The sequence below is a fragment of the Brachyistius frenatus genome, unplaced genomic scaffold, assembly GCF_029030835.1.
Source record: "Brachyistius frenatus isolate BFR_SWC_R1_liver_20210118 unplaced genomic scaffold, ASM2903083v1 Contig_215, whole genome shotgun sequence".
In the NCBI taxonomy this organism is placed as follows: Eukaryota; Metazoa; Chordata; class Actinopteri; family Embiotocidae; genus Brachyistius; species Brachyistius frenatus.
In genome coordinates, this window is record NW_027210814.1 from 4373 (window position 1) to 32066 (window position 27694).

At 41.7% G+C, this 27694-nt stretch overlaps 2 protein-coding genes across 2 annotated transcripts; one reads left to right on the forward strand and one right to left on the reverse strand.

The window, feature by feature from the left end:
- Positions 1–5440: 5440 nt before the first annotated feature.
- On the reverse strand, positions 5441–27364 carry cdc73 (cell division cycle 73, Paf1/RNA polymerase II complex component, homolog (S. cerevisiae)). Its single transcript, XM_069719494.1, has 17 exons — positions 27196–27364; positions 26477–26582; positions 26304–26373; positions 26079–26141; positions 25759–25811; positions 24998–25086; positions 24618–24831; positions 22487–22585; positions 22151–22229; positions 21289–21353; positions 13294–13351; positions 10318–10353; positions 10034–10121; positions 8984–9145; positions 8074–8174; positions 6416–6557; positions 5441–6287 (listed from the first exon to the last, which is right to left on the reverse strand). Exons 1-17 carry the CDS (start codon positions 27324–27326, stop codon positions 6251–6253), a joined length of 1593 nt encoding a protein of 530 aa, XP_069575595.1. The 5' UTR covers positions 27327–27364; the 3' UTR covers positions 5441–6250.
- Positions 17960–21372, forward strand: LOC138633328 (beta-1,3-galactosyltransferase 2-like). Its single transcript, XM_069719495.1, has 2 exons — positions 17960–18173; positions 19047–21372. The coding sequence occupies exon 2, from the start codon at positions 19220–19222 to the stop codon at positions 20480–20482; it is 1263 nt and encodes a 420-aa protein (XP_069575596.1). The 5' UTR covers positions 17960–18173; positions 19047–19219; the 3' UTR covers positions 20483–21372.
- Positions 27365–27694: the final 330 nt, after the last annotated feature.

Here is a 27694-nt window from a genome sequence, read left to right on the forward strand (position 1 = left end):
CACCTTGTGCGATCCATTTATTGCACTGCAGAGAACTGAAATAGAGCACGCTGAAGGAGGACATAATTAGGACGCTGTGTTGTACCAATGTGAGGACTGAACGAAAGGCCTTGTTAACATAATTGATATCATTTGTCTGGTTCAAACATAAATGATGATATATTGAAATACAACTTTCATTTTATTTAGTTGCTATTAATTTGTGAAAATTGACTTCAGATTCTCATATTTAATGTTTTCCAAATCCAGCCGGAAGCCTTGGAAGCAGCTACTTAATCTCCCGCTGTGTGGACTAAACAGCGCTGACAAAGTGCTCATTACTTTTCATTTAGGAAACATCCCGTATACAGACCTCATCTGCCAATACAGCTGGAGAATAATTACTGGGGTGTTAACGTTTAGACAGCCAGGGCACTCGGTCAGGATTTGCTAAAAGCCTCATAAAGCTTCCCTTACAGCAAAAGTTCATCCTGACCTCACCGCAAAAAGCTGTGAGCAAAAGTTAACCGAGACGTTTTGGGATTCTTTTAAGGCTTTAAATGTGTTTCCTTCACTGGCTTTGAGCAGCAGAGTGGGAAAATCTGGGTTCGTGAGATTAATATTTATTCTAATAAGTAAGTATTACACTCTCCTCAGGCCCCTCTCTCGCACAGAGAGACGGTGACGGAGTCTTTCAGAAGTGTGTTGATGCCTCTGGTCGCGTAGCGTGGACTGTGGAAATCTGGGACCACCAGCTGATGTGGCAGAGTCAGGAGGGGTGGAGTGGGCGGAGCCGGTCGATGCGCCCCCTCTGGGACAGACGCAGTGCATCCTCACGCCTCTGCTCGGAGCCTGAGAAGCTGAGGAGCCACGGGAAGTGCTTTCCTGCCTGGAGAGAATAATTAATGAGCAGAGCCCACAACGAAGGCTGCCTGGCAAAGAACTGATACAACTTGGGTCCAAAATACATTCTGTGAAACTCACACAGCTGCGTGATAAACACCTGAGAGTTTGACTATTTACTATTATACTATTTGTGTATTCATTTATAATCATGGGAAATAGCTGGTCAAATTAAGTAAGGAAATTGTTGGCTTTTCCGAGCAAACAGATGTTAGATGTAATATTCTCTGTTGGAAAAAGTATCTACAGCTGTGGCCTCAGAAGCTAGTGTGCAAACCTTCCTGCTGCGAGGCAACAGTGCTGACCACTGCATCACCGTTACGCCGCAGAAAAGACACGTTCTTCATAACAGTTCACCGGTTTCTGACATCACCTTGCAGAAATCTTTTACCATTCTGCCATTTTACTAGAATTCACATCTGGGCTTTGAGTTGGACATGCCATCGCCCTGCATTTCTTCTTTATGAGTCAGTCCTTAGGTTTGCCAATGGCATCCTATGTATATTCTATTCTCTTTATTTTATTTATTGTAGTTTTTATGGCTTTAACCCTTCAAGACCAACGACAGACCAGTCTGTCTTTTAAAGGGGGAGGGGGGGTGAAGGGTCTTTCATAGGAGACAGCAGGCCAACAGAATATGCCACACGGAGGTGAAAACAACATCTGAAAGCTGGAACCTTGAGATTATTTTTAAATGCAGCTCCGCACTGTGTCAAGTTATTTTGCCTCCTTCCTGACAAGCTGCCATGACCTGGTTGAAACCAGTGGATGCCTCTAGTTTCATATGATACCAGCATCTCCATTCTAGCTTTAACACTGAGCCACTACAGCCTCTAAAAGACAGTGATGTCGACCACGGCTCTAATGGTTAAATGTCCCACGTTGCCTTCTGTACAGAACCTCGCATCGCTGTTGCGAACGAAATGTGCGACACAAATAAACTTACTTTGCCTTGTTAGTGATAGCTTCATCCTCTCCTTGTTGCACTCGGATGCCGTTGACTTCGGATAACCGTTAGTTTCCTCTCTGCTCTCTTACTGCCGTTGATGTACTTGTCTATCGTGGTGTCTGCTACGGATGCTGTTGTCCAGTGCCAATTCTGATCCCCTATGTTTCGCTCTTGTTGATGGCTTCATGAAGGAATCAGACATTTGCTGTTGTTTTGCAACTTTTTTATTTTTTTATTTTCAATTTTAATTTTGAAATTAAAGTTGTGCGGATGCGCACCATCTGCCACCTTTACTTCACAAACAGCCTTGGTCTTTGCCGTCATTTGCAAACTGTAGTTTTGCTCGAGTGAATTCCTTTTGAACAGCAAAGGCTTTGAAAAGCAAACGCTCCTAAAGAGGTCAAATTTGTCTAACCTCTTTCTGATTGTATAACGTGGACTTTGACAACCACAGCTGCAAGAGTTACCTGCCGATCCTGTGATGAAATTGTTTATTTTTTGGAGACTTCTGTTTGCATCAAACGGTCTGCTCATTGGCTGAATCTTGCTGGGTGGGCCTGTCCTGGACAATTAGGCAATCATTTGAAAGTGACACCACCTGTAGAAAGTCAACACCAAACCGTATGTCACGAGGTTTAAACAAGAGAGAATAAGCATGTCACTCTATAAGGAGATTTTTATAAATTGCCACCTGATCTGGAATATGGATTTAAGGACGTGAAAAAAAAAAATGCTGTGTTTACTTACTTTTTACATGTGCATTTTTAAAATGTATCATATTTATCTTTAACCACTGTTTCAAAAAGGATCAAGTGTTTGTTTGTTCAGTTATGATTATTGCTTCTTCACATGGCTGGAAGTTTATCCATCTAGGAAGCTGGTTTTAGAACATTTTCACACTTTGGCACTTTGTTGTTACTTCGAGCACAATCCTAAACTGTAAATTGCTGAATGTTTTCAGTATCTCTGGAGCACATCAGCACATACACACCTCTGGAGGTTTGTTATCTGTTGGTGAGGCTGAAAGTCAGCGCAGATGAATTTCTGCTCTTTCGTTACTGCCAGGAAACAAGCAGCTTTCAGAATCAATAAAGACTTTCAGATGTTTCAGGCAACATGCTGTGAGTTTATAGATTTTCTTTCTTTCACCGATCATCAAAGCTTAGAATACGGTTTGTTTATGAGTGGTGATGCTATTAATTAATCATTGATAGGATCCTTATTGATTATGTGTGGCATTTTTAAAGAGCCAAAATCATTCGTCAGAAAATAAATTAAACCTGCATTGACTGATTTACGGGCCATTTTGTGGCAACAAGAACAAGCAGTACTAACTAAATGGATGTACTGAAGTTGGGTAAAGTGCAGCTACAGGACATCCTGTGAGTCCCTTCCACCATTCACATAGTGTCACATTAAAGCAATTGGAAGGCAGAGAAAAACAGAAAACTAAGGTTCGTGACCAGAGAAAGAAAACTGGAAGGCAAAGAGAGGCGGAGCCACAAACTAAAGAGTTGAAGCTTCTGTTTTTCATTAGCAGGATTTTCTTTTTCATATTTAAACTAAGCAAAGTCACATTTGCGGAACTATTTTCTTATTAACAGAAGTCGCAACTTTTACCACACTATATTGTGCTTATGACACCTCTAATATCACTCACAGTACTACAGTGTCAAGCAAATGCCCGAGAAGAGGAAGTAAGATGTTTTTCTCTTTTTTTTTTTTGAACTGATGGGAACCCATTTTTCATCTTGAGATTCGCAGCTTTGTTTTATGCTGAACAGAATAACAAACACCTATGTCTGCTCTTTATATAAATGTGGTGGTTTCAGGGATGACTATCACACTGGGAAATTATTATGCAAATGTGTTTTTTTGCCGATTGCTTTTACAGAGCTCCTGTTGCAGAACTAAACCATCTCTGAAGAAGTGACTGTGCAGTTATTCTGCTCCTCATCTATAAAACCTCCCATCTCACCATGTGAACTTGTGCTGGCGAACATCTGCTCGAAAAGCCATTGAGGGAGGACTTCAGGCATGGAAGCATCAACATCTCGGTTTCTCTGCTGATTATTTCCGTCTGCATCAGTCCTAATGCTCTCCTGTCTATTTTCCAGAGGTGTGTTTTTTTTTTTTGTGTGAGTGAAGTCTTGAAGCTGTAAAGAGGTCGAAAAGCTGGAAAAGTAAATGCAGTAAGTCCACACAGGACGTCCAACATTTCGAGCCTCATCCTGTGACGCAGCAGTGCACCCATGAGTGCACCATCGAGCCGTGTAACGGCACTAACGGTGCACACACAGTTCCTTCAGTCATGACTGGATCAAACTTCATGTTACATTTTCCCTAAATTACACGCAGAACACAATAAACAGCAGCTTTATAAAGTTTTGCACGGGCACCTCAACGGTTCTCTTTTAGTGGAATATCTAGCACCAGATTATTTGTTTTCGATATTTGGCCAACTTCCTATTTTTACATGAAGTTGCGAGCAGATTTTACAAACCAGGTGTTAGAATTGGATTTTGACAGAAGACAGGTCGTCAACATTATGCAATAATGATGGAGACATTTAGTGATGCAAATGAATCCACACATTTGTTACTTCCAGGTTAAGACTAGTGGGACTCGGTTGTTAAGATGTCCCAGCGGCTCTCTGCAAAGCCTTCAACTGATTCTGAATGCTGCTGCCGGAGCGCTGATGGGATTTGGCAAGAGAGAGCATATTTCTCCCGTTTCAACTTCCCTACAAAGGCTTCCTGTTAAATTAAAAACTTAAAATTCTGCTCCTGACACACAAAGCTCTCCATAACCAGGCCCCATGTTATATTCAAGACCTCTCGGCCCCTTATCGTCCCGACAGAACGCTTCGCTCTCCGAGTGCAGGCTCAGTTACGGTTCTGAGAGTTTCCAGCAGACTGACGGGCAGATCCTTTAGATATCGGGCTCCTCTCCGGGGGAAGCAGCTGCTAGTTTGGCTTCGGGAGGCAGATGCGCTCTCTGCTTTCAAGATAAAAGCTTAAAACTTGCCTTTTTGATTAAAGCTCACAGTGAGTGCAGGTTACAGTGACCTTAAACCATCCTCTTGCTATGTTCTTCCTTGTATATTGTACAAATATTTGATATTTTAGCATTGCTAATTTAGGGCGGTTGTGCTTTGAGACCACCAAGGAGACCATTTCCCATTATCCTATATTGACTGCAAGTGTAAAGTACATAAGTAGGTCTCCTAGCTGTACAATTTTTTTTGTTTTGTTCTCATATTTCCTTGACAGTCATATTTTAATGCGTTTGATTTTTGTTTTAACACGTCTTTGATATTTTAATGTGGTTGTTCTTTTTAAGTGTATCAGAGCCATGTTCAAAAGAGATTTTGCAGTGTAAATAAAATGCATTTAAATTTAAAAGTAGCCAAATGGCTCAAGAGCACTTGACACAGTAAAGCCGAGACTTTTTGGTGCCCTTGTGGCCCTGTTGGTAATCCAGACTTGTTTCCTGTCACTTAAATGAGGGAAAGCGCTGTCCTGGTGAAAACACTTACACCGAGCTACGGAGAGGAAAACGTTAATAAACAAGAACACCAACCTCCAACAACAGGCAGCACAAAGGTGATCGTTTCTCACAGGCTTTATTGTTTATTTTCAGGTGACTTAAAAGCAACACTTTCCATCATTTCTCTCGTCTAGCACAATACCAACAAAGAAGAAAAAGAAGACCTTAACGAGGTCATTGCATGACCGAGAGTTGTGCTGATCCGTCGAACTGAACTAGGAACTGGCTGCTTGACTGAGACCGTTTTACTGAACCGGAGCAGAGAAGGTTTCTAACGTATTAACAAAACACTTACCTGCATCTTCCTCTCTGCTCTAAGAGCTTTGTCTCTCACAGGCTTTTATCATATATGTACATTCAGACCACAAACACCCCGAAATAAACAAAGTGTAGAGACGTCTCTTCCCTCGAACTCAGTGGCCGCTTTGTTTGAGTGAATTTCACGTTTCCCTCAAATCGAAACGGCTCCGAGCTGAAACCACAACTTTCCTCTTTACCACTGACAAACTCTTTATGGTGCTGAATATCTTATTTAAATTGTTTCCACAGTATGTTGCCTTTTCATATAAAACATATTTTGGTTTTTCTGTTTAACTACATGAAAACATTAGAAAACAATTACAACAAGAACACAAAAAAAAAAAAAAGAAAATCCCCTAAATCTCCGCTCTGATGTCCAGAGAAACAAATCCAGCACATTGCGTTAGGAGGAAGTCCACTGGGTGATCTGCTCCTCCTTTCCCCTCTTCCTCCTCCAGCCAAAAAGGCGATCAGGTTGGAGGGCGGGATGACAAAAGGCGGACCGAGCAGAGCTGGGAGGCTGAAGAATTCATTTGTGGGAATTTCGGAGATGGACGCTGCGATTGGTGCTCAGAACCTGAGGTGAGATTTGTGTTTCACCATGTATCTGATGAAGGAGAAGAGAGGAAAGGTGAGTTGGGCCCAAAAACGGTGGGATCACTTGTGTACATCTAAAGAAGAATAATGTGCACAGAGGACAAACAAACAAAAGATGGGTATATTCACAAGAAATACCTGTCAAGGGTTTCCCAGAAGCGCAGAAAGACGGGCCGGTCGAGGTGGCGTCTGTGGCGGCTCAGCTCCAGGACGGTCACATCCCACTTCTGCACGTTGGGGTCCGTCTTTGCCTCATCGTACTTCAAATGAAAGGCTCGAACTGGAGGTGGAAACGTGCACAGGGTTCAATGCAACATTTTTCCTCACTTGGCCAGAAGGTCAGAGTATTACTGGCCCCTTGTATATTTTCACCAGAGACAAAAAAACAAAAACAAAAAAAACGTTCTCCCTAATTTTTGCCGATTTATCATTTATAACACAATAGTGACGTTCCCTTTAGATTTGGTTGTTTAGTGCAGATGACTAGATGTTCCCTGAATTCCTCAAGTTCTCGGTAGATTCTAACTAAGCATCCTGTTACCACTCTGCTACTGCTGTAGGATATATATATATATATATATATATATATATATATATATATATATATACAGTGAACCCTCGCTATAACGCGGTTCACCTTTCACGGTCTCGCTGCTTCACGGATTTGCATCGTGCATTGTGTTCTGCATTCTGATTGGCTGAACAGTCTCTCCGCTTCTTCTCTACCTGTTTGTCAATAACGTTGCGGTTTAATATGTACACGTACGTAAAACAGCTTGCCAAATTATAAATAATCGATGGTGGCGTGTCGGTTTATAAGAATCTTTTTGCCCAGAAGAAAAAAGAGCGACAACAACTACCGATAACTATGTTCTTCTCTCGAAAAACCACACCTGCACCGCCGGCTTTAGAAGAAAGAACCGCTGCAGAGCGGAGTCAGGATGCAGCGGCTCAGTCAGAAGAGCAGTGAAATACACGAGTCACTATTTGTCCTACTGTACTTTGTATTTGTTTTCATAATCATTTTTCATTTCCTCCCGTTCTAATCCAATGACTCGGGTCGCAGTGGGGCGGTGCCGATCTCAGCAATTTGAAGCCTTCAGTTCGTATTGATGATTAAAATTATTATTTTACAGTACAGTAGTTATTTGTAAAAAAAAACATTTATACAGTACTTTTATTTGTTAAACAAATGCTTGGGCCTGTAAAAAGGTTTTGTTCTTTGGTTTCAATGTATTATGGAGTATTTCATTGTATAATAATTGTAAAAAAAATAAAGGTTACTACTTCACGGATTTCACCTATCACGGTCTCTATTTGGAACGTAACCCCCGCGATAAACGAGGGTTCACTGTATATGATATTCAGTTTGATATAAATTGGCGGTTTGAGAACATTTGTTTTCAAGTTTGCTTAAAAAAACCACAAAAAAAACCCCCACACCAACTCAGTTTCAGCTCTGCTTTCATCAGTCAGAGAGCGACTAACCACGAGCAACCAAAACGTCCGTCTTCACTGTCGGTAAACATGTTTGATTCAGCCTCCTTTATGTTCACGAAAGGCACCGAGTTTTTAAAATCCTGTTCAAGCGCTTCCTTCTAATCTCAATGCGACTTTAAACGAGTGGAAGACAAGACATTCGCGCAGTTATTACAGGGCGTAACTACATCAGGTCGACCTTTACAAACCATTCAAATACGCTTGCATTTGGTGAACATTAGCGACCACGATCTGGCGACTTGCTATAAGGGCGCTCATACTGATCCATAATTTACTTCACCGTCCGGATCACTCACTTTTGGCGAAAATGTCGACAGGAGATCCGTCAGGCAGCAGCCACGGCCAGCCTTTGAACTGCCAGGCAGGACCCTGCACGAACACGGCCACGACTCGATCCCTGCGGGGGACAAACAGTTTACTAACAATTTACTAACGGAGCTGCTTTGATGCGCTGCCAATGTCGCATAATCAAATGTGAAATCATGCGCTTTTCTTTGCGCTGTGCTTCTGTAAACTTATAGAATTGTGTAAAGTGTAGTTCGTGCATCGAGTGTTAACAGATCACTTTTCTAATACTGTGAGGTGAAAATGAAGCGTTGGACACGAGGAGGATGTAAAGACTTGTCCCTTGTAGCCGATGTGGAAACGTAATTGGAAAAACAACCAAGAGAAAATAAAAAAAAAGAGAAAAGAAACTGCTCAGAAAACATCTTCAAATTCTGAACTGAATAAAACGACTACAAAGAGGCCAGTATTTTGTACCAGTGAGATTATAACTCGTATTGGGAAATGTACTCGGAGACGGCAGCTGTGCTTCGAGCACAGGCTGCATGCATCATTCTGAATCATATCTGTCCAATGACTCAGATGTTGGCGTGAACATTTGAACCGCCCGAGGAGCGGTCTGACTGGTGGCCGTTTCATGGTGTGACTCAGCAGCCAACGTGTACTGTTCAAACTGTTCAAACTGTTCAAACTGTTCGTCCTCGGAGATGCAGTTTTAGGTTGAAACGGTTTCTGTTGAGGATCAAACCTTTTCTGACCAGACTACAGAGAATATTTCATCCGACAGTAAAAATTCATTTTCACATGAACCCGACTGAGAAACGTTTGCTTGCTGCTCCACAGAAGGTTTCGTGTGTGTGTGTGTGTGTGTGGTGGGGAAATGTCAATCAAACTCGAAGCAAATAGTAAAGAGATGCTCACCAGTCCTGTGGAGCCAGTTTGAGCGGCTGATCGATGACACGGTACGGCACGGTGACGCTCAGCGTTGCGCCGCCGGGCTGGATCTGGTCCTTGCGCCTCTGAAGCAGAACCTCATTGTCGCGTGGGATGCCCTGCTTCTTCTTATCTTCTGATGTCAAAAACCTGGTACGGTCCAAACAAACCTTAGTCCCTTTCATTTCCATTTATTTTGAGTTTCTACTTTTCACTCACTCACATTTTTTTGTTGTTGTTGTCACACATTTTTACATAAGTGCAAACACTAGTCTTAATGGACCATTAAACCCCCTCGACCCGAAAAGTCATTGTCCAATCGTACTCTAGCAACTGGAGAGGCACAGCTGGTCTGTCCAGCTTTGGGTTTCTCCACATGATGAAGTGTGTATCGGACTGTAGAAAGACTGAATCTCTCTGCTGTAAAAAAAAATAATTTGTGAATTCTTTTTTTTTTTTTTTTTACACTGTCCAAAGCTGAAAGAGCAAAATTACAGGGACTGGATGTTCGACTGCTCTTCTGGAAGCTGCATGTCGAGCTAACTGGATGACTATCGACAGTAGTAAAACAGCATTAAATACAAGGCCAGTGGCGTTTCATACTACAAGATTTTGTGTTTCTACAGATAATGCAAACAAAAACAAAAAAACCATCCCATCCATGATTACCACATCCACGGTGTATTATTGTGTATTACTGTGTGGAAGGCCAAGGTTAGCAGCTCTGTCCTTCTCTATTAGAATTGGCTGAGTTTCCGGTCCCGCAGCCTCAGCAGCCACTAAAGACAGCCTTGCTTCAGCCTGCCTTGCTTTTTTATTCCTCTTCTCCTGGCTGCTGTATATTTCCACAGCTTCTCATGGAGCACTACTAAATCAATATATGAATAAAAGAAGCGAATTGCAAATTTAATGATAATAAAAAAAAAAAAAAAAAGGCCTTCGGTTCATGAAAGAGTAACAGTGACCACATTTCAAAAAGAAAAAAGAAAAGAAGGTGACTCATTGCTTTCTAGAAGGGCAGTAAGGATGTATATGTACTTCAGATCCTGCAGGAGATCCTTCGCATTGAGCATTGTGATGAGCGATGTGGTGGCGGCAGGAATGATGATGATGGGTGTCCTGGATCCTGCAGACGAAGTCACAATAAAAGGTCTTAGAAACAGATTAAGAGTCAGATAGACAGTCAAGTAAAGGCCCTAATCACAGAACAGGAAGTCAGGACTAAGACATACGTAGGTTCTTTAAATTCACATGACATAACATTGTGTACGGTATGTTGTATTTCATATCAACGCCAAAAACACTGACTAAAAGTGATGTACCTTTCTTCTGATTCGGTGGTGGTCTGGCTTGTGAAACTAGAAAAAAAAAAAAAAAAAAAAGACAAGAAAAATACATTTATGGATTAATACAAAGAGGATTACAATATTAAATGCTCCCTAAGAGACAAAAAACAAAACACTTATCCTCAGTGAAATTAAAGAAATGTATTTTCCCAACATCTATTCACGTTAATATTAATAGGATTGTACAGCTGCAATTAATGATTATTTTCTTGATTTATTGATTAGTTGTGTAGTCTTTAAAATGTTGGAAAATAATGACAAATGTCAACCAGTGTTTCCTAAAGTCCAAAGCGCAGCTTAACACGTCTCTCTGGCCCGACCAGCAGCCTTCAACCAAATATTCAGTTTATTATCACGGATAAACTAAAGTAATCAGAAAATATGCACAATAAGAAGTTGGAATCAAAGGATTTTTGTATTTTTACATAACAGAAATGATCCAAAATGACTATTAAAATGATTGGCAATTAGTTTTCTTTTAATTAAGTATTCAATCAATCGATTATTTGTTGCAGCTCTACAATGTTGGACTGAATTGTTCTGTTGAACACTAAGTTTCTGAAGCAACTGGACGTAAAACTGAATGATTGCTCAAAAATCATTTAAAGCAAAAGTCTCATTAGGAACACTTAAATAAATAATTTAAAAAAATTAAATAAATAAAAGTATTTACTTCACATGTGAAATAGTGATGTGGGGCCTCTGGCTGCGTTGGAGGCTGCAAATAGTTTGTTTGATGTGCAAAACATGAACCTGTGCATTCTTCTCTTTAGCCTATTATCCTCTTTGTCTATGAAGTTGAGCTCCTCTACAAGTCGATATTGCTGCTGAAGGACAAATGTGTCACACACTGATGCTGCTTTGATGTTCTGTCACATTAAAAAAAAAAAAAAAAGAAGGAGGAAAAAGCTGTGGGAGCATCTTGGGTCGGGTGTTGTTCGGAGACTGAAACAGACGTGTGATTCTTCTGTCCAGACAGACGTCCATTCACTGATGCGGCCTCGTCCATAAATCATGTGCATATTTCCTTGGTTTAGTCACGTGTCAATATGCCATGACAGTAAGTATCACAGAAACTGCGGCCTGGTCATTACTTGTACATTCCTTGTAATATTTTTCTGTGGATGAGTGAAAGTGAAAGTAGTATTGCTGGGTCAAGGAGCCAAAAGTAACAGACAGGACGAGCTTTGTAAGTTCCCCCCCCCCCACCCCCACCCCTTCCTCTTGAACAGTTACACCGCCAGTTAATTACACCACCCGCACCGTATCTAATTCTACGTGGACATTTTATAGCCGCTACCAATGTGCGGACATGCCGTCGTACGACACAAAGCTGGGATGTTGTCGATGCGGAGCGTGACTGACTGGTCGGTAGGTAATGCAGTGTTTTCGCCTTTCATTGTCTCCGTAGAAACTGCGAGTGGGAGGGATGGCGATGGTGTCCAAATGACTGACACAAGCCGAGAGCCGCGCACGATTTGCCGACAGGAAGCGTTCAGAGGGAACAAAAAAAACAACAACAAAAAAAAGACCCAAAAAGCCGCAACACATCGGGCCGAGACACTTGGAGAAGCAGCCTCATGTCAGTCAGGTCAGAGTTACAGAGGACGAGGACAGGTAGGGAGTGTAAACAGAGATGTATTATGAGCCCAGAGAAATGTAGGGGGAAAAAAAAAGAACAGCTCCAGCTGCTTTGCTGCAGTTTTTTTTTTTTTTTTTTTAAACTTTAAATGGAGTGGAGGGATTTTCCCTGCTCATCAAATCTGATTTGGAAAGCATGAAAAAGATAACGGCGTAGGAGTGAACAATGCAAGAAAATTAGCACATAAAAAAAATAAAATAAAAAAAAAGTTGTGTTACGTGCTGTACAGTAATCCGATTTTTGAGTCATGTCAACACAAAACCCCGTCTTCTTAAGACTAATCCAGGTAAAGATGGGTATCTGGAGAAAGCTGCATATTACAGTGCCGTGAATGTTCTTGGTTTTCATTCCCGTCGTTGAATGTTCTCACACGTTTAACATTAAAAGCGACAGCGCAGGACTATTACATAGATATGAATGTCTGTTACAATCAATCCCTTGTCAAACGAGTTGAAACACTTGACAGATTCATGAATGAGGATAAAATAATTCAATCATTCAGCTCTTCAAGACTTTCTAAATGTTAACAGATCAAATTCTGATTGTGAGACGAGGCATTTTATGGCGCATCACAAATGCTCAAAACGGTTTGACCACCATTTTACTGCAGCAACAGTGGCGATGGAGCGGCCTCTGGCGAAGCCTGCAACATTAGCGCGGCGAGTGTTTTTTACCGTCACTGGTAGAAGATGGTAGGTAGGTAGGTAGGTAGGTATATACTTTATTAATCCCCGAGGGGACATTTTTTGGAGATGGAGACAAAGGCTAAAGTTTAGCACTGCAGGTTTAAGATTTATTCTGATGACATTAGCTGTAATTCTGTCAGAAGAGTTTGTTAGATTTGTGCATCTTTTGTTGCATTTAAGCAAAACTACAGTCTGCCTGTACTATCCAGTAATATCGACCAATGAAAACCGAATCAGAAATACAAGTGTTCATTTCTAAACGTCTTTCACTATCTTGGTCTTTTCAAAGACTCCTAAACGCCAACTTTCAGACTCGCCTGTTGTTCCAAAAAGTCTCATCTGAACTGCGATTTATTTTTTCTGGCTTTTCTTAAGTTTATCCTTGGTTCAGTGTTCGGACTCTCGTCGGCACTCAGTAGTTACTGAAGATACCTTATAGGATGCTATCAATACATTTTTATAAAAAAAACAAAAAACAAAACAATTTTGCACAAAAATTCTTCCCATTGACTCTTTCTTTTACAAAATAAAAGCATGTCCACTCAATGCAGGACATGAAAAACTGTTAAACAACTGAACATGGTTAGCATGGTTAGACATGAATATTTTGCCTTCAACACTAACCTGGACGAGGGACAGGCTGCAGCGCTGGGGTCTGGGCCTTCCGAGCAGATGCTCCTTCCTGGAAAATAACAGAAACACCCCAAGGTCACATCCATGAACCGAAAACATAATCGAAGAAAAAAAAAAAAAAGAAGTTAAATGAAACGGTTGCAACAACATCGGAAAAGCTATTTTTTTTTTGTTTTGTTGTTAATTTCCGCTATTTGTATTGGTGTGAATGCGAATCCAAAATCCTAACACACTACTCATAAGAGTCGAGTACAGTCGGAGAAGAAAATGAAGACTACAAGTTATGGGAAAACAGCAAGAGCTCTATTTTCCTTTATCAGCTCTGCTGATTGCTGGTTGATAGCTCGCTACTGAGTCCCTTAGAGAAAAAAGAATGTGTGTGTGTGTGTGTGTGTGTGTGTGTGTGTGTGTGTGTGTGTGTGTGTGTGTGTTAGAGGAGGCGGGTGCTTTACAGGGGGCCACACTAGGGGGTCACAGTCGAGCAGTAATCCATCATGCAGTGACATTCCCACAGGCTGGAGCTCCAAACCGTCTGATTTCTCAGATGGTTTAAACAGGATTGAAAAACAGTTTGGGGCAAAACAAATTCTTTCATCAAAACGACACAAGAGTAGCTCCTCCGATTAACGTACAGTGAGAACTGTGTCCTGAAGACATCGCAAATGTTACAAGAATACAGACATTTGTTTATGAAACTGGCTCGACAGGAAAAAAATATGTGCTCTGTTTTGATGGAGATCGAATTTAAAACTGTACTCATGGTGTTTATGTGCAAGGGGCAAAATTCACGTCTGCTAGCGACATCATCTCTCTTAGGTTCTCTAGAATCAAACAATAGACTCAGGATAGTCTTGAACCAAACGTGGAGTATATCATTTATTGGTACAGGATTTCTCCAGATGAATCCAGCAGATCTGTCTGAGCGGCAGAAACATCAAATCCTTCAGAAAATGCCGGTTGTTAAAACATGAAACTATTTCTCCAACATGTTGAATTGGAATATTGAATTTAAATTGAATTGGCTCACTTTAGGTAAGAATTTCAACAGTTTGCGTGTTGATTTTCAGGAAGCAATTAACATTAAATATATTTTTTTAAATCCACTAATCTGCAACATTTTGTATGTATTCATTTATTGTTTGGTCCATAACTTGTCAGAAGTTAATAAAAACTGACCATAAAAATTGACTGTAGTTGTAAGAATCTTTTGTATTTCTATTGTTGTCCGACCCTAAAGACATTCCATTTCCTTTTGTTCCATGAATGACAGAAAATAATCAAAATCTTATCAAAGGCTGTTGGATTCATTTTCTCCCAAAAAGCTTCAAATCCAGAGATTTTCAACACCTGGGCTTGCGACTTCTGATCGGTGCACGCTGGGTTGGCGATAAAGCTCAGCGTCGAGCCTCCGTCTATTAGCAGTAAAAACATCAGCCCACATGCCAGCGAGTGAACTCTTTGCTTGCATGCTGGATTTAATAAAATAAAAAAAAAAGGTTGAGAATCTCTGGACTAATCGATTCAAAACTTTTACAGAGAAGAAGAGAAAAATGAGAGCCGCAAAAGCTGCTGTGCCGTTGGCAAAAGACTCCGCGGCTGACTTATTGCTCTTGTTCCGGTGAAATCAACAGGCATTGAGAAACTGGTTGCTGCAGTCTTGCAAAACATCACTTCTTTTGAAAGACCGCAAGCTAACGCCATCAGAGAGAAAGCAGAAGTTTCCAGTTTCTGATGAAAATAATAATAAAAGTCTCTCTTGCGTTTACCATTTAATCTGCATAAGCTTGAATTCTAAAGTGTACAACATGTCAGTTTGTCCTTATGTAATCAACATGAATTATATTTAAAAAAAAAATTCCTCTCTATAACATTTAAAAAGTCATGTGATACACAATTTTCACCAATTCTCCTGGTATAGCTAATTGATTACAGTCAACATCCTTTGGTGTGTTTTTGAAAGGGGAATAAAAAACACAACGGGGTCGTTATGATATTTTACAGGGGTAATTAAAAGATCATATTTACGGTTTTGTGTGATCGTTCGTTCACAAACATTTGTGAAGCTCTCGTGATGAAACTGTTGCGCATGGAAGAAATCCACGTGCAGCTTCTATTATTGTGCTCGAGGGGCCTTTTGGAATAAATTAGCCAAATGCATGTTTTATCAGTAGAAATTATGAACAGTGTGTGAATATTTTATGGGTTTAATTTTCACGGTCTTCTTGCATCTTAGCGATTAAACTTCCTCAGAAGGAGCCAGTAGTCACCCACATCCTGTCTGCTTAATCCAGCACCGAGTGTCCAAGCAATCCTGATGTTAAAACCACCGAGCATTCAGAAACCAGCTGTTTTAATGCTGAGGATAACAGCTGCACTTTTAAAGCAGTATAAATTCATTATATACAGTGCATTGTTAACTATTAGTGGACCTTGGCTTTTAATTGGGGCACTATTGTTTTGTTGTTTTATTGTTCGTTTGGTTTCTATTCGTTATATCGTTTTAAAATTTCCTCCCTGTTTTTATTGTATTTTCAAGCTTCTTTCCTGTTGTTCTGTGAGGCCCTTTGGGATGCGTCGGTGTATGAAAGGTGCGTATCATGACAATATTGTGATGTACGGTGTCATAATCCCCGATCTGGCAAAAACAACCCACAGATTGAGCCACGGGCCTGACAAGTCAGACATTAGCTACTGCTCGTTTTCACTGGATCTCTCTCGGGCTACATCCACACTAATACGTTTATGATCTCTGTCCACAGGAGCGTTTTTAGCACCGTTTTTAGAGCCATTTTCCATCCACACCAACACGCCTGACAACGCGTGGAATTTGACGGCAGCCTCCATGAAACAGTGCGTGTAGTCAAACAACGCTTTGTACGTTCAAAGAATGTTTCCCCTTCCTGTTAACGTAGCCAGCGGATTTACTTTGGGGCAATTTGATTTCGATGTATGCACAGCCTATTGCTCCAAAGCATCGCGGTATGCTGCGTGTTTGGTAGAACTTGACGACGAGATCTTTCCCTTTATGCGCTGTACTCGGTGTAGATGTCAATGTAGACAAGTTCTGGCCTTATAAACTTTTCAGATGATGACTGAATTCAAAGAAGTTGTCCGGAGTGCTCTCTTGTCATTCAATGAGGATGCTACTCTGCTGGACGCAGGAATTGTTGCAAATTGCTCGCATAGTAACTTGTCCTCTGCACGTGTACGTGGTAGTGTTCAAATGTAAAGAATTTAACCGTGTAACAGCCGTGAGCAGAGACAACAAGGTCAGCAATGCATGTAATTCGTTGTCCATGAGGAATTAACCTCTGGTAGTCACGGATGATGTCGTTACTTTTCTTCTGAAAAGGGTCACATGATTGAGACATGACAAACCAGGGATACTATATAAATTGTATTTAAAAGTCTCCGTCTTGCCCCGTTCAGACTGAAACGGTGGCGTTTTCAAACTAAAACGAGGTCAGTAAGCGTTTTAAAATAGTCTCTATTTTGTTCTGATCCTGCCCGCATTGTGAACTCACACTTCCTAGCTTGAGTACAAGTATTGTGAATACATTCAAAAAAAACAAGGGCCCCTCTTCTCCTGCCCTCCCAGGAACAGACATATTGTGGTTGAATTAAAAAAGACAATGGCTGAATAGGAAAATTCGGGCGCTGCAGACCAACAGCTGAATGAGCACAGCGGAAACATTGTTTTAAATTAACAGCGTTACAATCATTATCCAAAATAGGAGGCCAAACTGAGACACATTAAAAGACTTTTGCAGTTTTGCACTGCAATCTTTCAATCAGATTAAACAATCAGGACCCCTCTGAGACTTGTGGAAGTGAAAACACAAAAGCTCCTCTCCCCCCCTCCTCTTACCTCACAGCATGCCAAATTGAGATAATACATTATTCCTCTTTCTGGAGAGTGGGTGTGAATACAAATAGGTCAGTAGCCCAGCCCCTCCTCCCCTTTAACAGAGCAGGCAGCAACAGCAGCAGAGGCGGCGTGACGTGGTGGGAAGGCGTGATGCCACCAAGCCCGGAGCTGCCTTTCAGTAGGCAACACGCTGCTCGCAGCGCTACCTCACGATCATCTTCCTCCTCCCCCGCTGCTTTCACCCCTGCGGCCCTCTCGCAGACAACACGTCGACCGAGCCGAGCGGAGCTCGAGAGGCTGTCGACCGAGCAGGGGTGAGAACAGGGAAACCAAAACAACTAAAAAAAAAAAGGAAAAAAGAAAAAGGGAAGAGCTGCTCACTGGAGGGAGGGAAGTTAACATGCGAGCATGTGCATCACAGAGGAAGACGAGAGAGGAACCGGGCACGGAAATTGGAAGAAGAGCTGAGAGATGTGAAGCTCGTGCATCATTCAGATACGAAACCCAGCGACCCACTGGTGCTTTGATACACTCAGTATGACGACGAGGACGGCGAAAGGACCCGGGTCTGCAGCTAACTGTCAGCTACCGTCTCTCCTCACCCTTTGGCCGGAGGAGGAAGCAGCAGCAGCAGCAGCGGAGCAGCGTTAGACCCTCTGGGGACGATGCGCCAAGGCAGATGGAGCGACTGCAACACGGGAGCTCTGACACATGTTCTGCATACGCACGCACACACACACAGGCGCACTTGTGCATGCCGGGAACACATCTCTCGGTGGTAAAAAAAAAATAAAAAAATTTTGGTTTCCGAGTAACGCCCGAAGAGAGGGAGGATTTGTCACACGCTGCAGAGGAAATGAAGAGGACTTGAGTCTGACTGTGATTTGGCCGAGAGCGCCGAAAGGAGCAGAGAGCAAGAGGGCGGTCAGCGTGTGAAGACTGTAATTCATCACGCCTGGGAATGACGGATACCAGCGGGAGACGAGCACTTGGATTCAAATGGGTGAGTTTATGTTGCGAGGGCTTCAAAAGGCAGACGCACATCAGTCATTCGTTTTAATGTCTACCCGGCAGGATGTGAAGGGTGTGCCTTTTTTATTTTATTTATTTAAAAGGAAACACCTGTTTAACTCTCCTCTGATGAATGTCAACATGAGATGAACAATGAGAGCCAACATAAGTATTTTCAGTTCAAACAGACCGCTCTTTGTCTCGTTGCAGTCCTTTGAGAGGGTGGTGTTTAGTTCAGTAAAAAAAACAAGGAACAAACTCCACTTCAGGGTGCAAAGGAGTCGAAAACTGAGAAAGCAAAACATACTGTGCGACAGAAGAGATTTCTTTCACGAATGCCAGAAGATTGCATGTCTTACACCAAATTTTCTGTAAAAAAACAAAACAAAAAAAAGATGGAAAAGAGAAGCATCCACGGTTTTTTTTTTTTTTTGCTTCTACATTATCTTGCTGCGGAAACAACAGCTGTTATGAGGTTTCTTAGTTGATAGTTTGTAACAAGACTTGATATCGAACTGCTTTGCTACAACAAGGATTTTATGGACATTATTAATCTGTAGAGCAACATGAGAACAGTGCAAAAAGGATTTTATGTCAATATTCAAGCTTTATCACTGCATTAAATGTGCAATATAAAATGTATACATCAAACTACAATAAAACAAAATAACAGGAGGGTTGATCAAACTGGTCAGACTGAACCCAAACAGTAAAACCAGAACAATAAGCTGAAAGAGTTTGGCTGTAATTCTCTTTTTAATGTCAATATAAAAATATTGATTGCAGCAGCATTATTGGGACTGCTGTGAGATGCTGCGTCTGTCTTACTGCTCAACTATATACCGTCCTGTCCTCTGTCTCTTAGGTGATACCTGGACGTCAACAGAGTGATTTACATATGTGGAACGAAGATATTAACACAGGGCCAAAGACCCTTAAGTGACTCAAGACATACTCTTCACTTCATCTCCAGCGATCAATACCTGGTCAGAAGCTGCTGACGATTGGCCTCAACTGTGACAACGGCCCGAGTGAATCATGCAGTGGAGACGACGCCACTGCTGCACACACACAGCCAAACTTCTGTACCTCCTGTCCCTGCTGGGCGTACTGATCTTCCTGGTCCACCAGGTGTGGCTGCCCAGGCTCACCGGTATGCCGTGGTGGAGAGGCCATCCTGTGGTGTACAGCGGCGGGGGACTTCACACCACCAAAGCCAAATTAAACACGAGTGCTCAACATTCAGCGTGGAGGTTTGTGATTGTTCCTCAGCCGACTTTCAAGGCCGACGCCAACATCAGCTCCCACGAGAAGCCCGATGTTTTCTCCCCAACTTTTGGGAACACTGTGGCAGCGAACACGAGCCAAATTGAAGAAGGACACCTCAGTGGTACGATAACCCATGGACCTTTCCCTTATATCATCAATGAACCAGACAAATGTGCAGAGAACAGACCGGCTCTATTTCTAGTGTTGCTGATTGCCACCGAGGCGCGGCAAGTGGAGGCAAGGAACGCCATACGGCAGACGTGGGGGAACGAGAGCGTCGCCCCAGCTCTGGGACTGATTCGGCTCTTTCTGCTGGGGAAGAAAGAAGGAGAGCTGGGGCTGCTGCAACAAAAGATGCTACAGGCGGAGAGCCGGAGGCATCACGATATCATTCAGCAGGACTTTCTGGATTCCTACAAAAACCTGACCATAAAGACGTTGATGGGAATGAACTGGGTCGCGATGCACTGCCCGCAGGCCAGCTACGTCATGAAGACTGATAGCGACATGTTCGTCAACACGGAGTACCTCATTTACAAGCTGCTCAGGCCAGAACTGAAGCCCAAGAAGAACTACTTCACAGGAAATAACATGAGAGGCTTTGCACCCAACCGGAATAAGAACAGCAAGTGGTACATGCCTCCAGAGCTGTACCCAAGTGAAAAGTATCCCACCTTCTGCTCTGGGACCGGTTACGTCTTCTCCGGAGACGTAGCGGGGAAAATCTATCTAGCATCTCTAAGTATCCAACACCTGCATCTGGAGGACGTGTACGTGGGAATATGCCTGGCCAAGCTCCGGATCGAGCCCACGCCTCCACCCAACGAGTTCCTGTTCAACCACTGGCGCGTGTCTTACTCGAGCTGCAAGTACAGCCATCTGATAACGTCGCACGGGTTTCACCCCAACGAACTGCTTAAATACTGGCATCACCTTCAGAGCAACAAACACAACGCCTGCATCAACACGTTCAAAGAGAGAACGGCCAGGATGCACTCAAACAGAATGAACGGAGAGAAACCTGCTCAGTAACTTAAACTAAAGCTACAGCTACACGCACAAAGACCTTGTTCGATACAAATAATGATTCATATCTCAGCACATTCTCATCCTCACTCAATATCAAGGGAGTAATCCACATTTGATCTGTGTGCGAGCTCAATAGAAACTCGGGAGTAAATGTTGTGTAAATTTGATGATGTGTTTGAGGGTATTTGCCCATTTTTTTTGTACAAGAAGAGTTGAAAACTGTTTCTATGTCTGAGTCAAAGCACTGGAGAGTTTATGTACACAGTTCTATTTTATGAAAGAAGGAGCTGCGATTCAATGTGGTGCAGAAGATCCTTTCTTTGTAATAATTAGATCGACTGTATGTGTTTTATAAAACTAGAGTAGGCAGGGCACAGCACAAATAAAAATTTCCATGTGTAAAGAACAATTAATGAAGTAATCTGTTAAAGGAGATTTAGTTTCAATGTAAAGTCAGCAGCAAGAGATTGCTGCAGATTTGCATTATTAAAAAGTACATGAGAACTTAAGTAATGTGACCCAATTTCCTGTCTTTAGTTTATGCTGATTCAGTTCGAAACAGTAAAACATAATCAGAACGACCAGCAGAAATTTATTTTTAAGAGACGGTTTAACATTTAAAACTTGGTATTTTTAAATGGCCCTTTTGAACTACTTGAAAAACAGAGTATGTGAACGGCGACTGATCACGAATTACATCAAACTTTTTTCTGCTTCCAAACCAGACATTCTTGGTAAATGTGTGACATTGAGGGTGGGGTTAGTCACTTCTCTGAGCTCTTACGCTATCAGCAGAGTTTTATTCTTACCGTCACGGACTTCAGGGTCATGCCGTGGTAGGTGCCCATGGTATCGATCTTGAAACCCTCCGTTTCTAAGAAAAAAACCAAAAACCCACTGAGTTGCAGAATACTGGCAGAACGTAAAGGCCTATTTTCTAAAGAGATAAATATTATGTAACATTTTGACACCTTTCAATTCTTATCAGCACACAAAATTCTCATGCAAGGAAAGTTTGCAAAATGCACCCTTATCTATTCAGGTTTGTGCAGCTGACACAACATATGATTTCAATGGAGAAATGAGGTGAGAGGATATAAAAAAGTCTGTGTGACGAATAATCTACACATGCAGCAAAGCGATAAACCACACATGGCTGTATTTTTGTTCCTAATACACCATAGTGGGGCCATGCTGCAAAGACAGCTGCAGGTAATCTATGCTTGAAGATAATAGTTTGATATTATGTAAAACAAAGTTTCTTTTGCTTGATTTTATTCCCTAAAAAAAAAATGAGTTTACAGCCTCACGGTTTTTCTAACACTGAAGATTGTAATTGTCTAAGTATTGCTCCAATCAGCAGCTGCAGGGTTTGTGGCGAAGCACACAGTCTGCTTCGAAACCATGTGAGACTATAAAGGAGCACGTCTTTGTAGTACCAAGACGGGAAATCAAACGTGTTACTTTTAAATAAGTGCCCCTGTGATCCAGTGGAAGGGCTGAATGGTCGACCAAAACAATAATCTCTGTGTGCATTTATAGATGTTTACTGATGCAGGGAGTTGAAGCAGGAACTGTCATGGGGTATCAATGACCCATAGACCAATGTACAGGTAACTATGTACTGTTCTTTGTACTAAAATTAGCTTTAGAAGCGTAAATGAAACTCACCTTCTTTTCCCTTGAATCGCTCCTGATCGTATCTGTTGTAGGCAGCTGGGACAGGCTGCTTGTTTCTTAGGGACGGGTCCTGGAAACAACATGAAACACAAACAATGAATACCTTAACAATGTCAATACATTATAATACATAAAGTCCACTTTGGACACAGTCGTCTGCCGAGGGAATCTCATGTGTGAATGGTGACAGGCGGCTAGTTGAAGCCGTGTCGTAAACTTACTCTTCAACCACACAATGAGTTTAATTTCAACATTAACAAATGTCAAATTTAAATAAGCTTTAAAGTAGGACTACGTAATAAAATAGAAAGTGGGTGCCATTTTTACCACTTGAGTAGTGTTCTGTGCTTGTCTCTGCTCTGGTGCTCGTCCTTCTTCTCTGGCTTTCACTGATTGAAGGATGGCAAAGATGTTCTTCGAGAAGTTCTGCAGAGAATCAATACAGATACGTACATGATGAGTTCAGCAGCCTTGTATAAACAACATATGTAGCCAAAGGTTTAATGCAAAAGACAAATAACATCAAATTATTACACATTTACAGGGGTGTTAATTACTACGTGCTCTAAAGTGCTCTACTGAGTGTAACAGAAATTTGGCATCTTGTTCAGAAACCGTCTGTCTAAAAAGGTCACTATGTGACAGCTGTGTCACAGTTGCTCCTGCATTGATTTAACAGTTTACGTCTGAGGAACAGACTACACAAATTGATAAAATGTGGTACAATAGAAACAGTTAAGTTGAGATTTCTGACCACACAATCATAAATACACATCAATACTAAACACATTAGGTGCTTCGAGACTACAGGAACTTTTTCAAAGTATGAAGAGCAGCAAGAGGAAGTACCCCCTTGTTGTGTGTCTGTCCTGCAGGAGCTGAGGACAATCAGCAGTTTTGAGAGGCTACTTCAGGATAGACACTTTGCCAACATAAGACCATTTTATCTTGCCGCCGCCTTCCACAGGGGAACTAAAGCAGGTATAGCGGTCTCTTTAAAGCTACCAGACTCCTTTGACATTTTATCTCAATGAACACAGAGTTGCTGGTCCACCACTGCCTCAATCGGTCAGTTTGTTTGTATTATTGTGTGCCTTTCTAGTGTTTCAACGTGTGCATAGATGGATATAACAGTGCAGTTCCTTGTCAAAAAGGGCTGTAAGACAGCAAGATGAAGCGCTGAAAATACTTTGGGTATAACAGAACTTACACATGAACTGATATTGCATTTTTTTTTTTTTTTGTATTATTAAATTGTGATTAAAATACATTTTACTGCTGACCTCATCCACAGCAGGTCATTGCTTGGCTTTCATGTCGGTACAGCTACCTGCTTCTCCAAACGAGAGATGTGTTGACTCCCATCTACTGCAGGCACATACACTGACTGTGGATAAGTACCTCATATAACAACACTTCTAACATCTGTTGACTCAACAAAATTGAGCAAAAGACAGGCAAATTGACTGTTGTTGTTGTTGCATAAGAGACATTGTTCCACCGACTGCCTGTCAGCTTACGTCAACTCAGCGTTTCTATTGGCAGATGGACCAGAAAAAGAAAAAAGCGCTAGAAGGGAGGTAGTTCGCGTGGAGTTCCCATGAACTGTTTGGTCTGAAAGTGCCTCTTGTCAGCAAAAATGTGTTTCATAACAGCTCTTTATCATATTTGTAATAACACATAATGCTATTTTATTTAAAAGGGTCAAAGAAGAGACATTTGAGTACACAGCCAAATCAACACATAGCTTTGAGATGAGCTTGTCGTCATGTCAAGTTCATCAGCGGCTCAGTGAAAACCATGAATAGAAATCGTGCTTTGGCGCCATCTAGTGCTTGAAATGTTCCTTTTGCCATGTTCAGCCGGTTTGGTAAAACAAGGAAGTTGCTTCTAAACTCAAATATGCACAATAAAGGGGCTCAAGTACAGCTCCAAATGGTAAAGTTCCTTTCCTTTCCTTTTCTTTTGGTAGCACGACAAACGCAATACAATTCAAAGAAATGTTCTCAATGTTTACAAAATGTAATGTAATTGTTCGTTCGAGCGAATTTTTGCAGTAACGACTCCCACTACTGAACAAATATGGATTTGAATCAATCTGAAAACACCTTTACATCCTAAATCAAAAGTAATTCAACAGCAGTTACTACATTATTGCCGTGTGTGATCAGAATTGCAACAAAACCAACACTTTGACCCCACACAAGACAAACAACACTTCCCTGATATAAAATACTGTTTGTAGACTTCAACATGTAAAGACCCAGAATATAAACCAAGGTCCAATATTGAAAACCTTATTGGACACGGGTCAAGTCACAGGCTACTCTGACACACGTGTATTTGAAGGAAAGATCCAGTACTTTGAGAAAGATGCTTGTTTATGGAGAGAGAATGAAGAGTGTTTGCAGAGAAAAGCACTGTGACTGGATGTCACCAGCTGAAAGAGGACTCTGACCTTTCCAGTGCTCTGGAGAATAGTTGTCCTGGTCCTCCAGACTCTCTCTCTGCTGACAATATCCCTGGTGACATCCACTTCTGCATCCACAAAGCTCCTCTGCTTCAGGGTTATGTCGTCATCCAGATCTGTTTTAATGGTCGAACGTTTCTTGGCCATGATCTTGGCTTTGATGGCTGCGATTTTCTCCACTGACATGGCCTCGGACAGCGATCTGGCAAAAGAGGACAGTTTTGATCATTTCAGCAGCTCACTACTGAAGGACAAATATTTGTAATACAATATGACTTAATCTTGATCAATTCACACCGACTGATTTACATAACTTCATATAGTGATCTCATCATGTATAAATTCCCCTGATCTATGATCCGTTATACCTGATCTGGTCAGTCTGTACGATGCCCTCTTTGTGGCCCTCCAGACGAGCAGCCAGACGCTCTTTGTCCAGACGCACTCGTTCCTCATCCTTAAGTTGAAAGCAACACAATATTAGCCAACAACAGACTAAAACACACTGTCGAATCAAGCATGTAGGATTTACCAGGTCAGTTCTGAACTAATAAAAGCTGAAATAGTACATTTTTTGTCACCTGCCCCGATTGTCAATTAGTTAGAAAAAGAAGTGGGATTGAGCAAGTGTTGTTGTTGATGAACTTTAGGAGTTCTCCATTTTATTTTGGAAAATTTAAGAGTTCCACCACATTGAAGGTGGCTAACTATTATTCTGCTGTTCTGTTTGCTTTGCATGTGAGGAACTTGATTAGCTTGTTAGTCAGTTCAAAGGACACTTAAGTTTTGTAACGGCAAACAATTGTTTTGTTTATATTATCATTATTTTGGAGGAATATACCTTGACTTTAAATTAAAAAGACTAATTATGCTTTACAAGTGAAAATAAAAAAATGTTTACTAAATAAAATGTAATAAAAACAAAATTAACATTTACAATTAATTGGTTCAGTTGCATACATTGTTGTTAATACTTTGGTCTCATGCTATTTTAATGCATTTGACCCAAATATCTCAGCTGTTATGAATGTCGGTAATAAAATATACCATGTGATCACTAAGTCCCCTGCTCTCTTCTTCATTAACACTTTGTTTGCGTTTGGTCTGAAGAAGCATCCTGTCAGTTTACCTCAATCCTTGGCTTTTTCGCTTCAGAAGATACCTCATCAGCTGCTCTTTTGACTAAAACAAAACAGAAGAAAATAAAACAACTGTATTAGTCACCATGAAAAATGCACACGGCAGTTACAGCAGCTTCTCTCTATCAAACAGCACAAACCCAATAGAAAGCATCCGTAAAACATTTTGAGTTGTAGAAAGGAGCAACGAACCCGAGTACTAACCGGTAATCTTAGGTTTAAGTAATAATTATTTATCTATCTTTACACAAATGAAACGCCACCGTCCAGTCCACATCACATCACGTAAATAAAGTTGGTGTGAACTTACCTTGCGTTGCTCTTTGCAAACCTATTTCTATAGGTGCGCTTCTGTCGATGCTCGTTGACGTAGCTGCACATAGACAAAGGAAACGTTTCTTATTAGACAATGGTCTAAATAATGCACATATCGTACACACACACACACACACACACACACACACAGGGGAACAACAAACACGTGTTTACAGCATCACAACGTAAGATGGCCACAGGCCTCCGAGGTGCTACTTACAGCTATCGCCGTTGAGATATGACAGCAAACCCTTTCGATCAGGTCGTCTGACAACAGGGATGTTTTCCGTCTACAAACAACACACAACAATCAGAGACAACTCGCAGGGCAGCTGCGCATAACATGGAAACGATCTCGCGTCCGAAGAGACTCGAGCAGGTGTTGAAACTTACTGCAGCTCTCCGCACGTAGGAAGGATGCGGCAGGTGCACATTGTTGAGCAGGAACAAGATCGAGTCCAAGGTGTAGTACTCTTTGGGCTGCCCCTCTTTACCGGTGCTGAAGGCAGAGGAAGCATTTAACAAGAAAAGAAGAAGAAGAAGAAGAAGCACTTAAGTTAAACGTGAACTATGACGTCGATACGGTTAAAACTACAAGATCAAACAAAAACGGAAGACGGATTCTGACGTCACAAACACGGAACTATCAACAGTCAGCCTTGCGAGCTGGTCGACTCTTCAACTTTTGTTTTCTGCGTCGTGTGCAGAAAGTTTGCTTTGAGCACGGTGATGTAAGGTGTTCGTGGTAGTGACTGCGGGTTGTACGACACAAGTGAATCTCTTGACTCCGTGACAACGTCGCTCGTTAAGTTAGCATCACATCACCGCTGCAAGTTCGGCTTTACAATTTCTCCATAAATACCGAGCATGTTTAAACGAAGATGAATCGACATGCACGAAGGCTACCACAAACAACAACAACAACAACAACAACAAAATGGCGACGTGGTCTCCGACACAACGAAGTCACCGAAGAGCGTTTAAAGTTTGAAGCTCAGCATCGACGAGCGGAGTTCAGTTAGCATCTCGTAGCTAACGAGCCGCTAGCACAAGGCACCGATGAGCTGCGGGCCCGCAGAAGCGATTTAGACGCAGTTTTAACACCGACTTACCCCCAGATTATGTAGTTGGTCTTGACGTTTTTCGGCCAGGAGAACTCTCCGAATATAACTTCATCTCCTTTCGCGACGATTTCCTTTTTCTGGATGTTATACTGACGGAGAACACTCAACACATCCGCCATCTTCAATCCTCTTGATGTAGTGTGTTTGCAAGGCCCCCGGTTATCAACACCAGGCGGCCTCGCAGGATGCCTGATCTCAATTCAACTTTTTTTTTTCCCCCCAACCAATTTTTTTTTTTTCTTAAAGATGTGTCACAGCTGGACATTTAAGCCACGCTTGCTTGGTTTGAATACATCCTGGTGCCTTGCTCCAGGATACTTCCACGGGACGAACAATTTGGTCACAGTGACTCACCAAAAAAAACAGAAAAGGTGATTTTCAAGAGGTGGTAGTTATTTGTAAAATGGAAAACAGCATTTCAAGAGCAGCAAAAATGTTTATTAGTGAGGGATTTACATTGCCAAGTACTTACATGTTAAGCAAAATC

Excerpts from the sequence above, each read along its gene's own strand:
- cdc73 (XM_069719494.1), bottom strand. The coding sequence starts at position 27,326 with ATGGCGGATGTGTTGAGTGTTCTCCGTCAGTATAACATCCAGAAAAAG. Across the intron at positions 22,230-22,486 it reads CACAGAACACTACTCAAGTG|GACCCGTCCCTAAGAAACAA; the intron begins GTAAAAATGGCA and ends TGTTGTTTCCAG. Across the intron at positions 13,352-21,288 it reads TGACCCTGAAGTCCGTGACG|GAAGGAGCATCTGCTCGGAA; the intron begins GTAAGAATAAAA and ends GTTATTTTCCAG.
- LOC138633328 (XM_069719495.1), top strand. The coding sequence starts at position 19,220 with ATGCAGTGGAGACGACGCCACTGCTGCACACACACAGCCAAACTTCTG.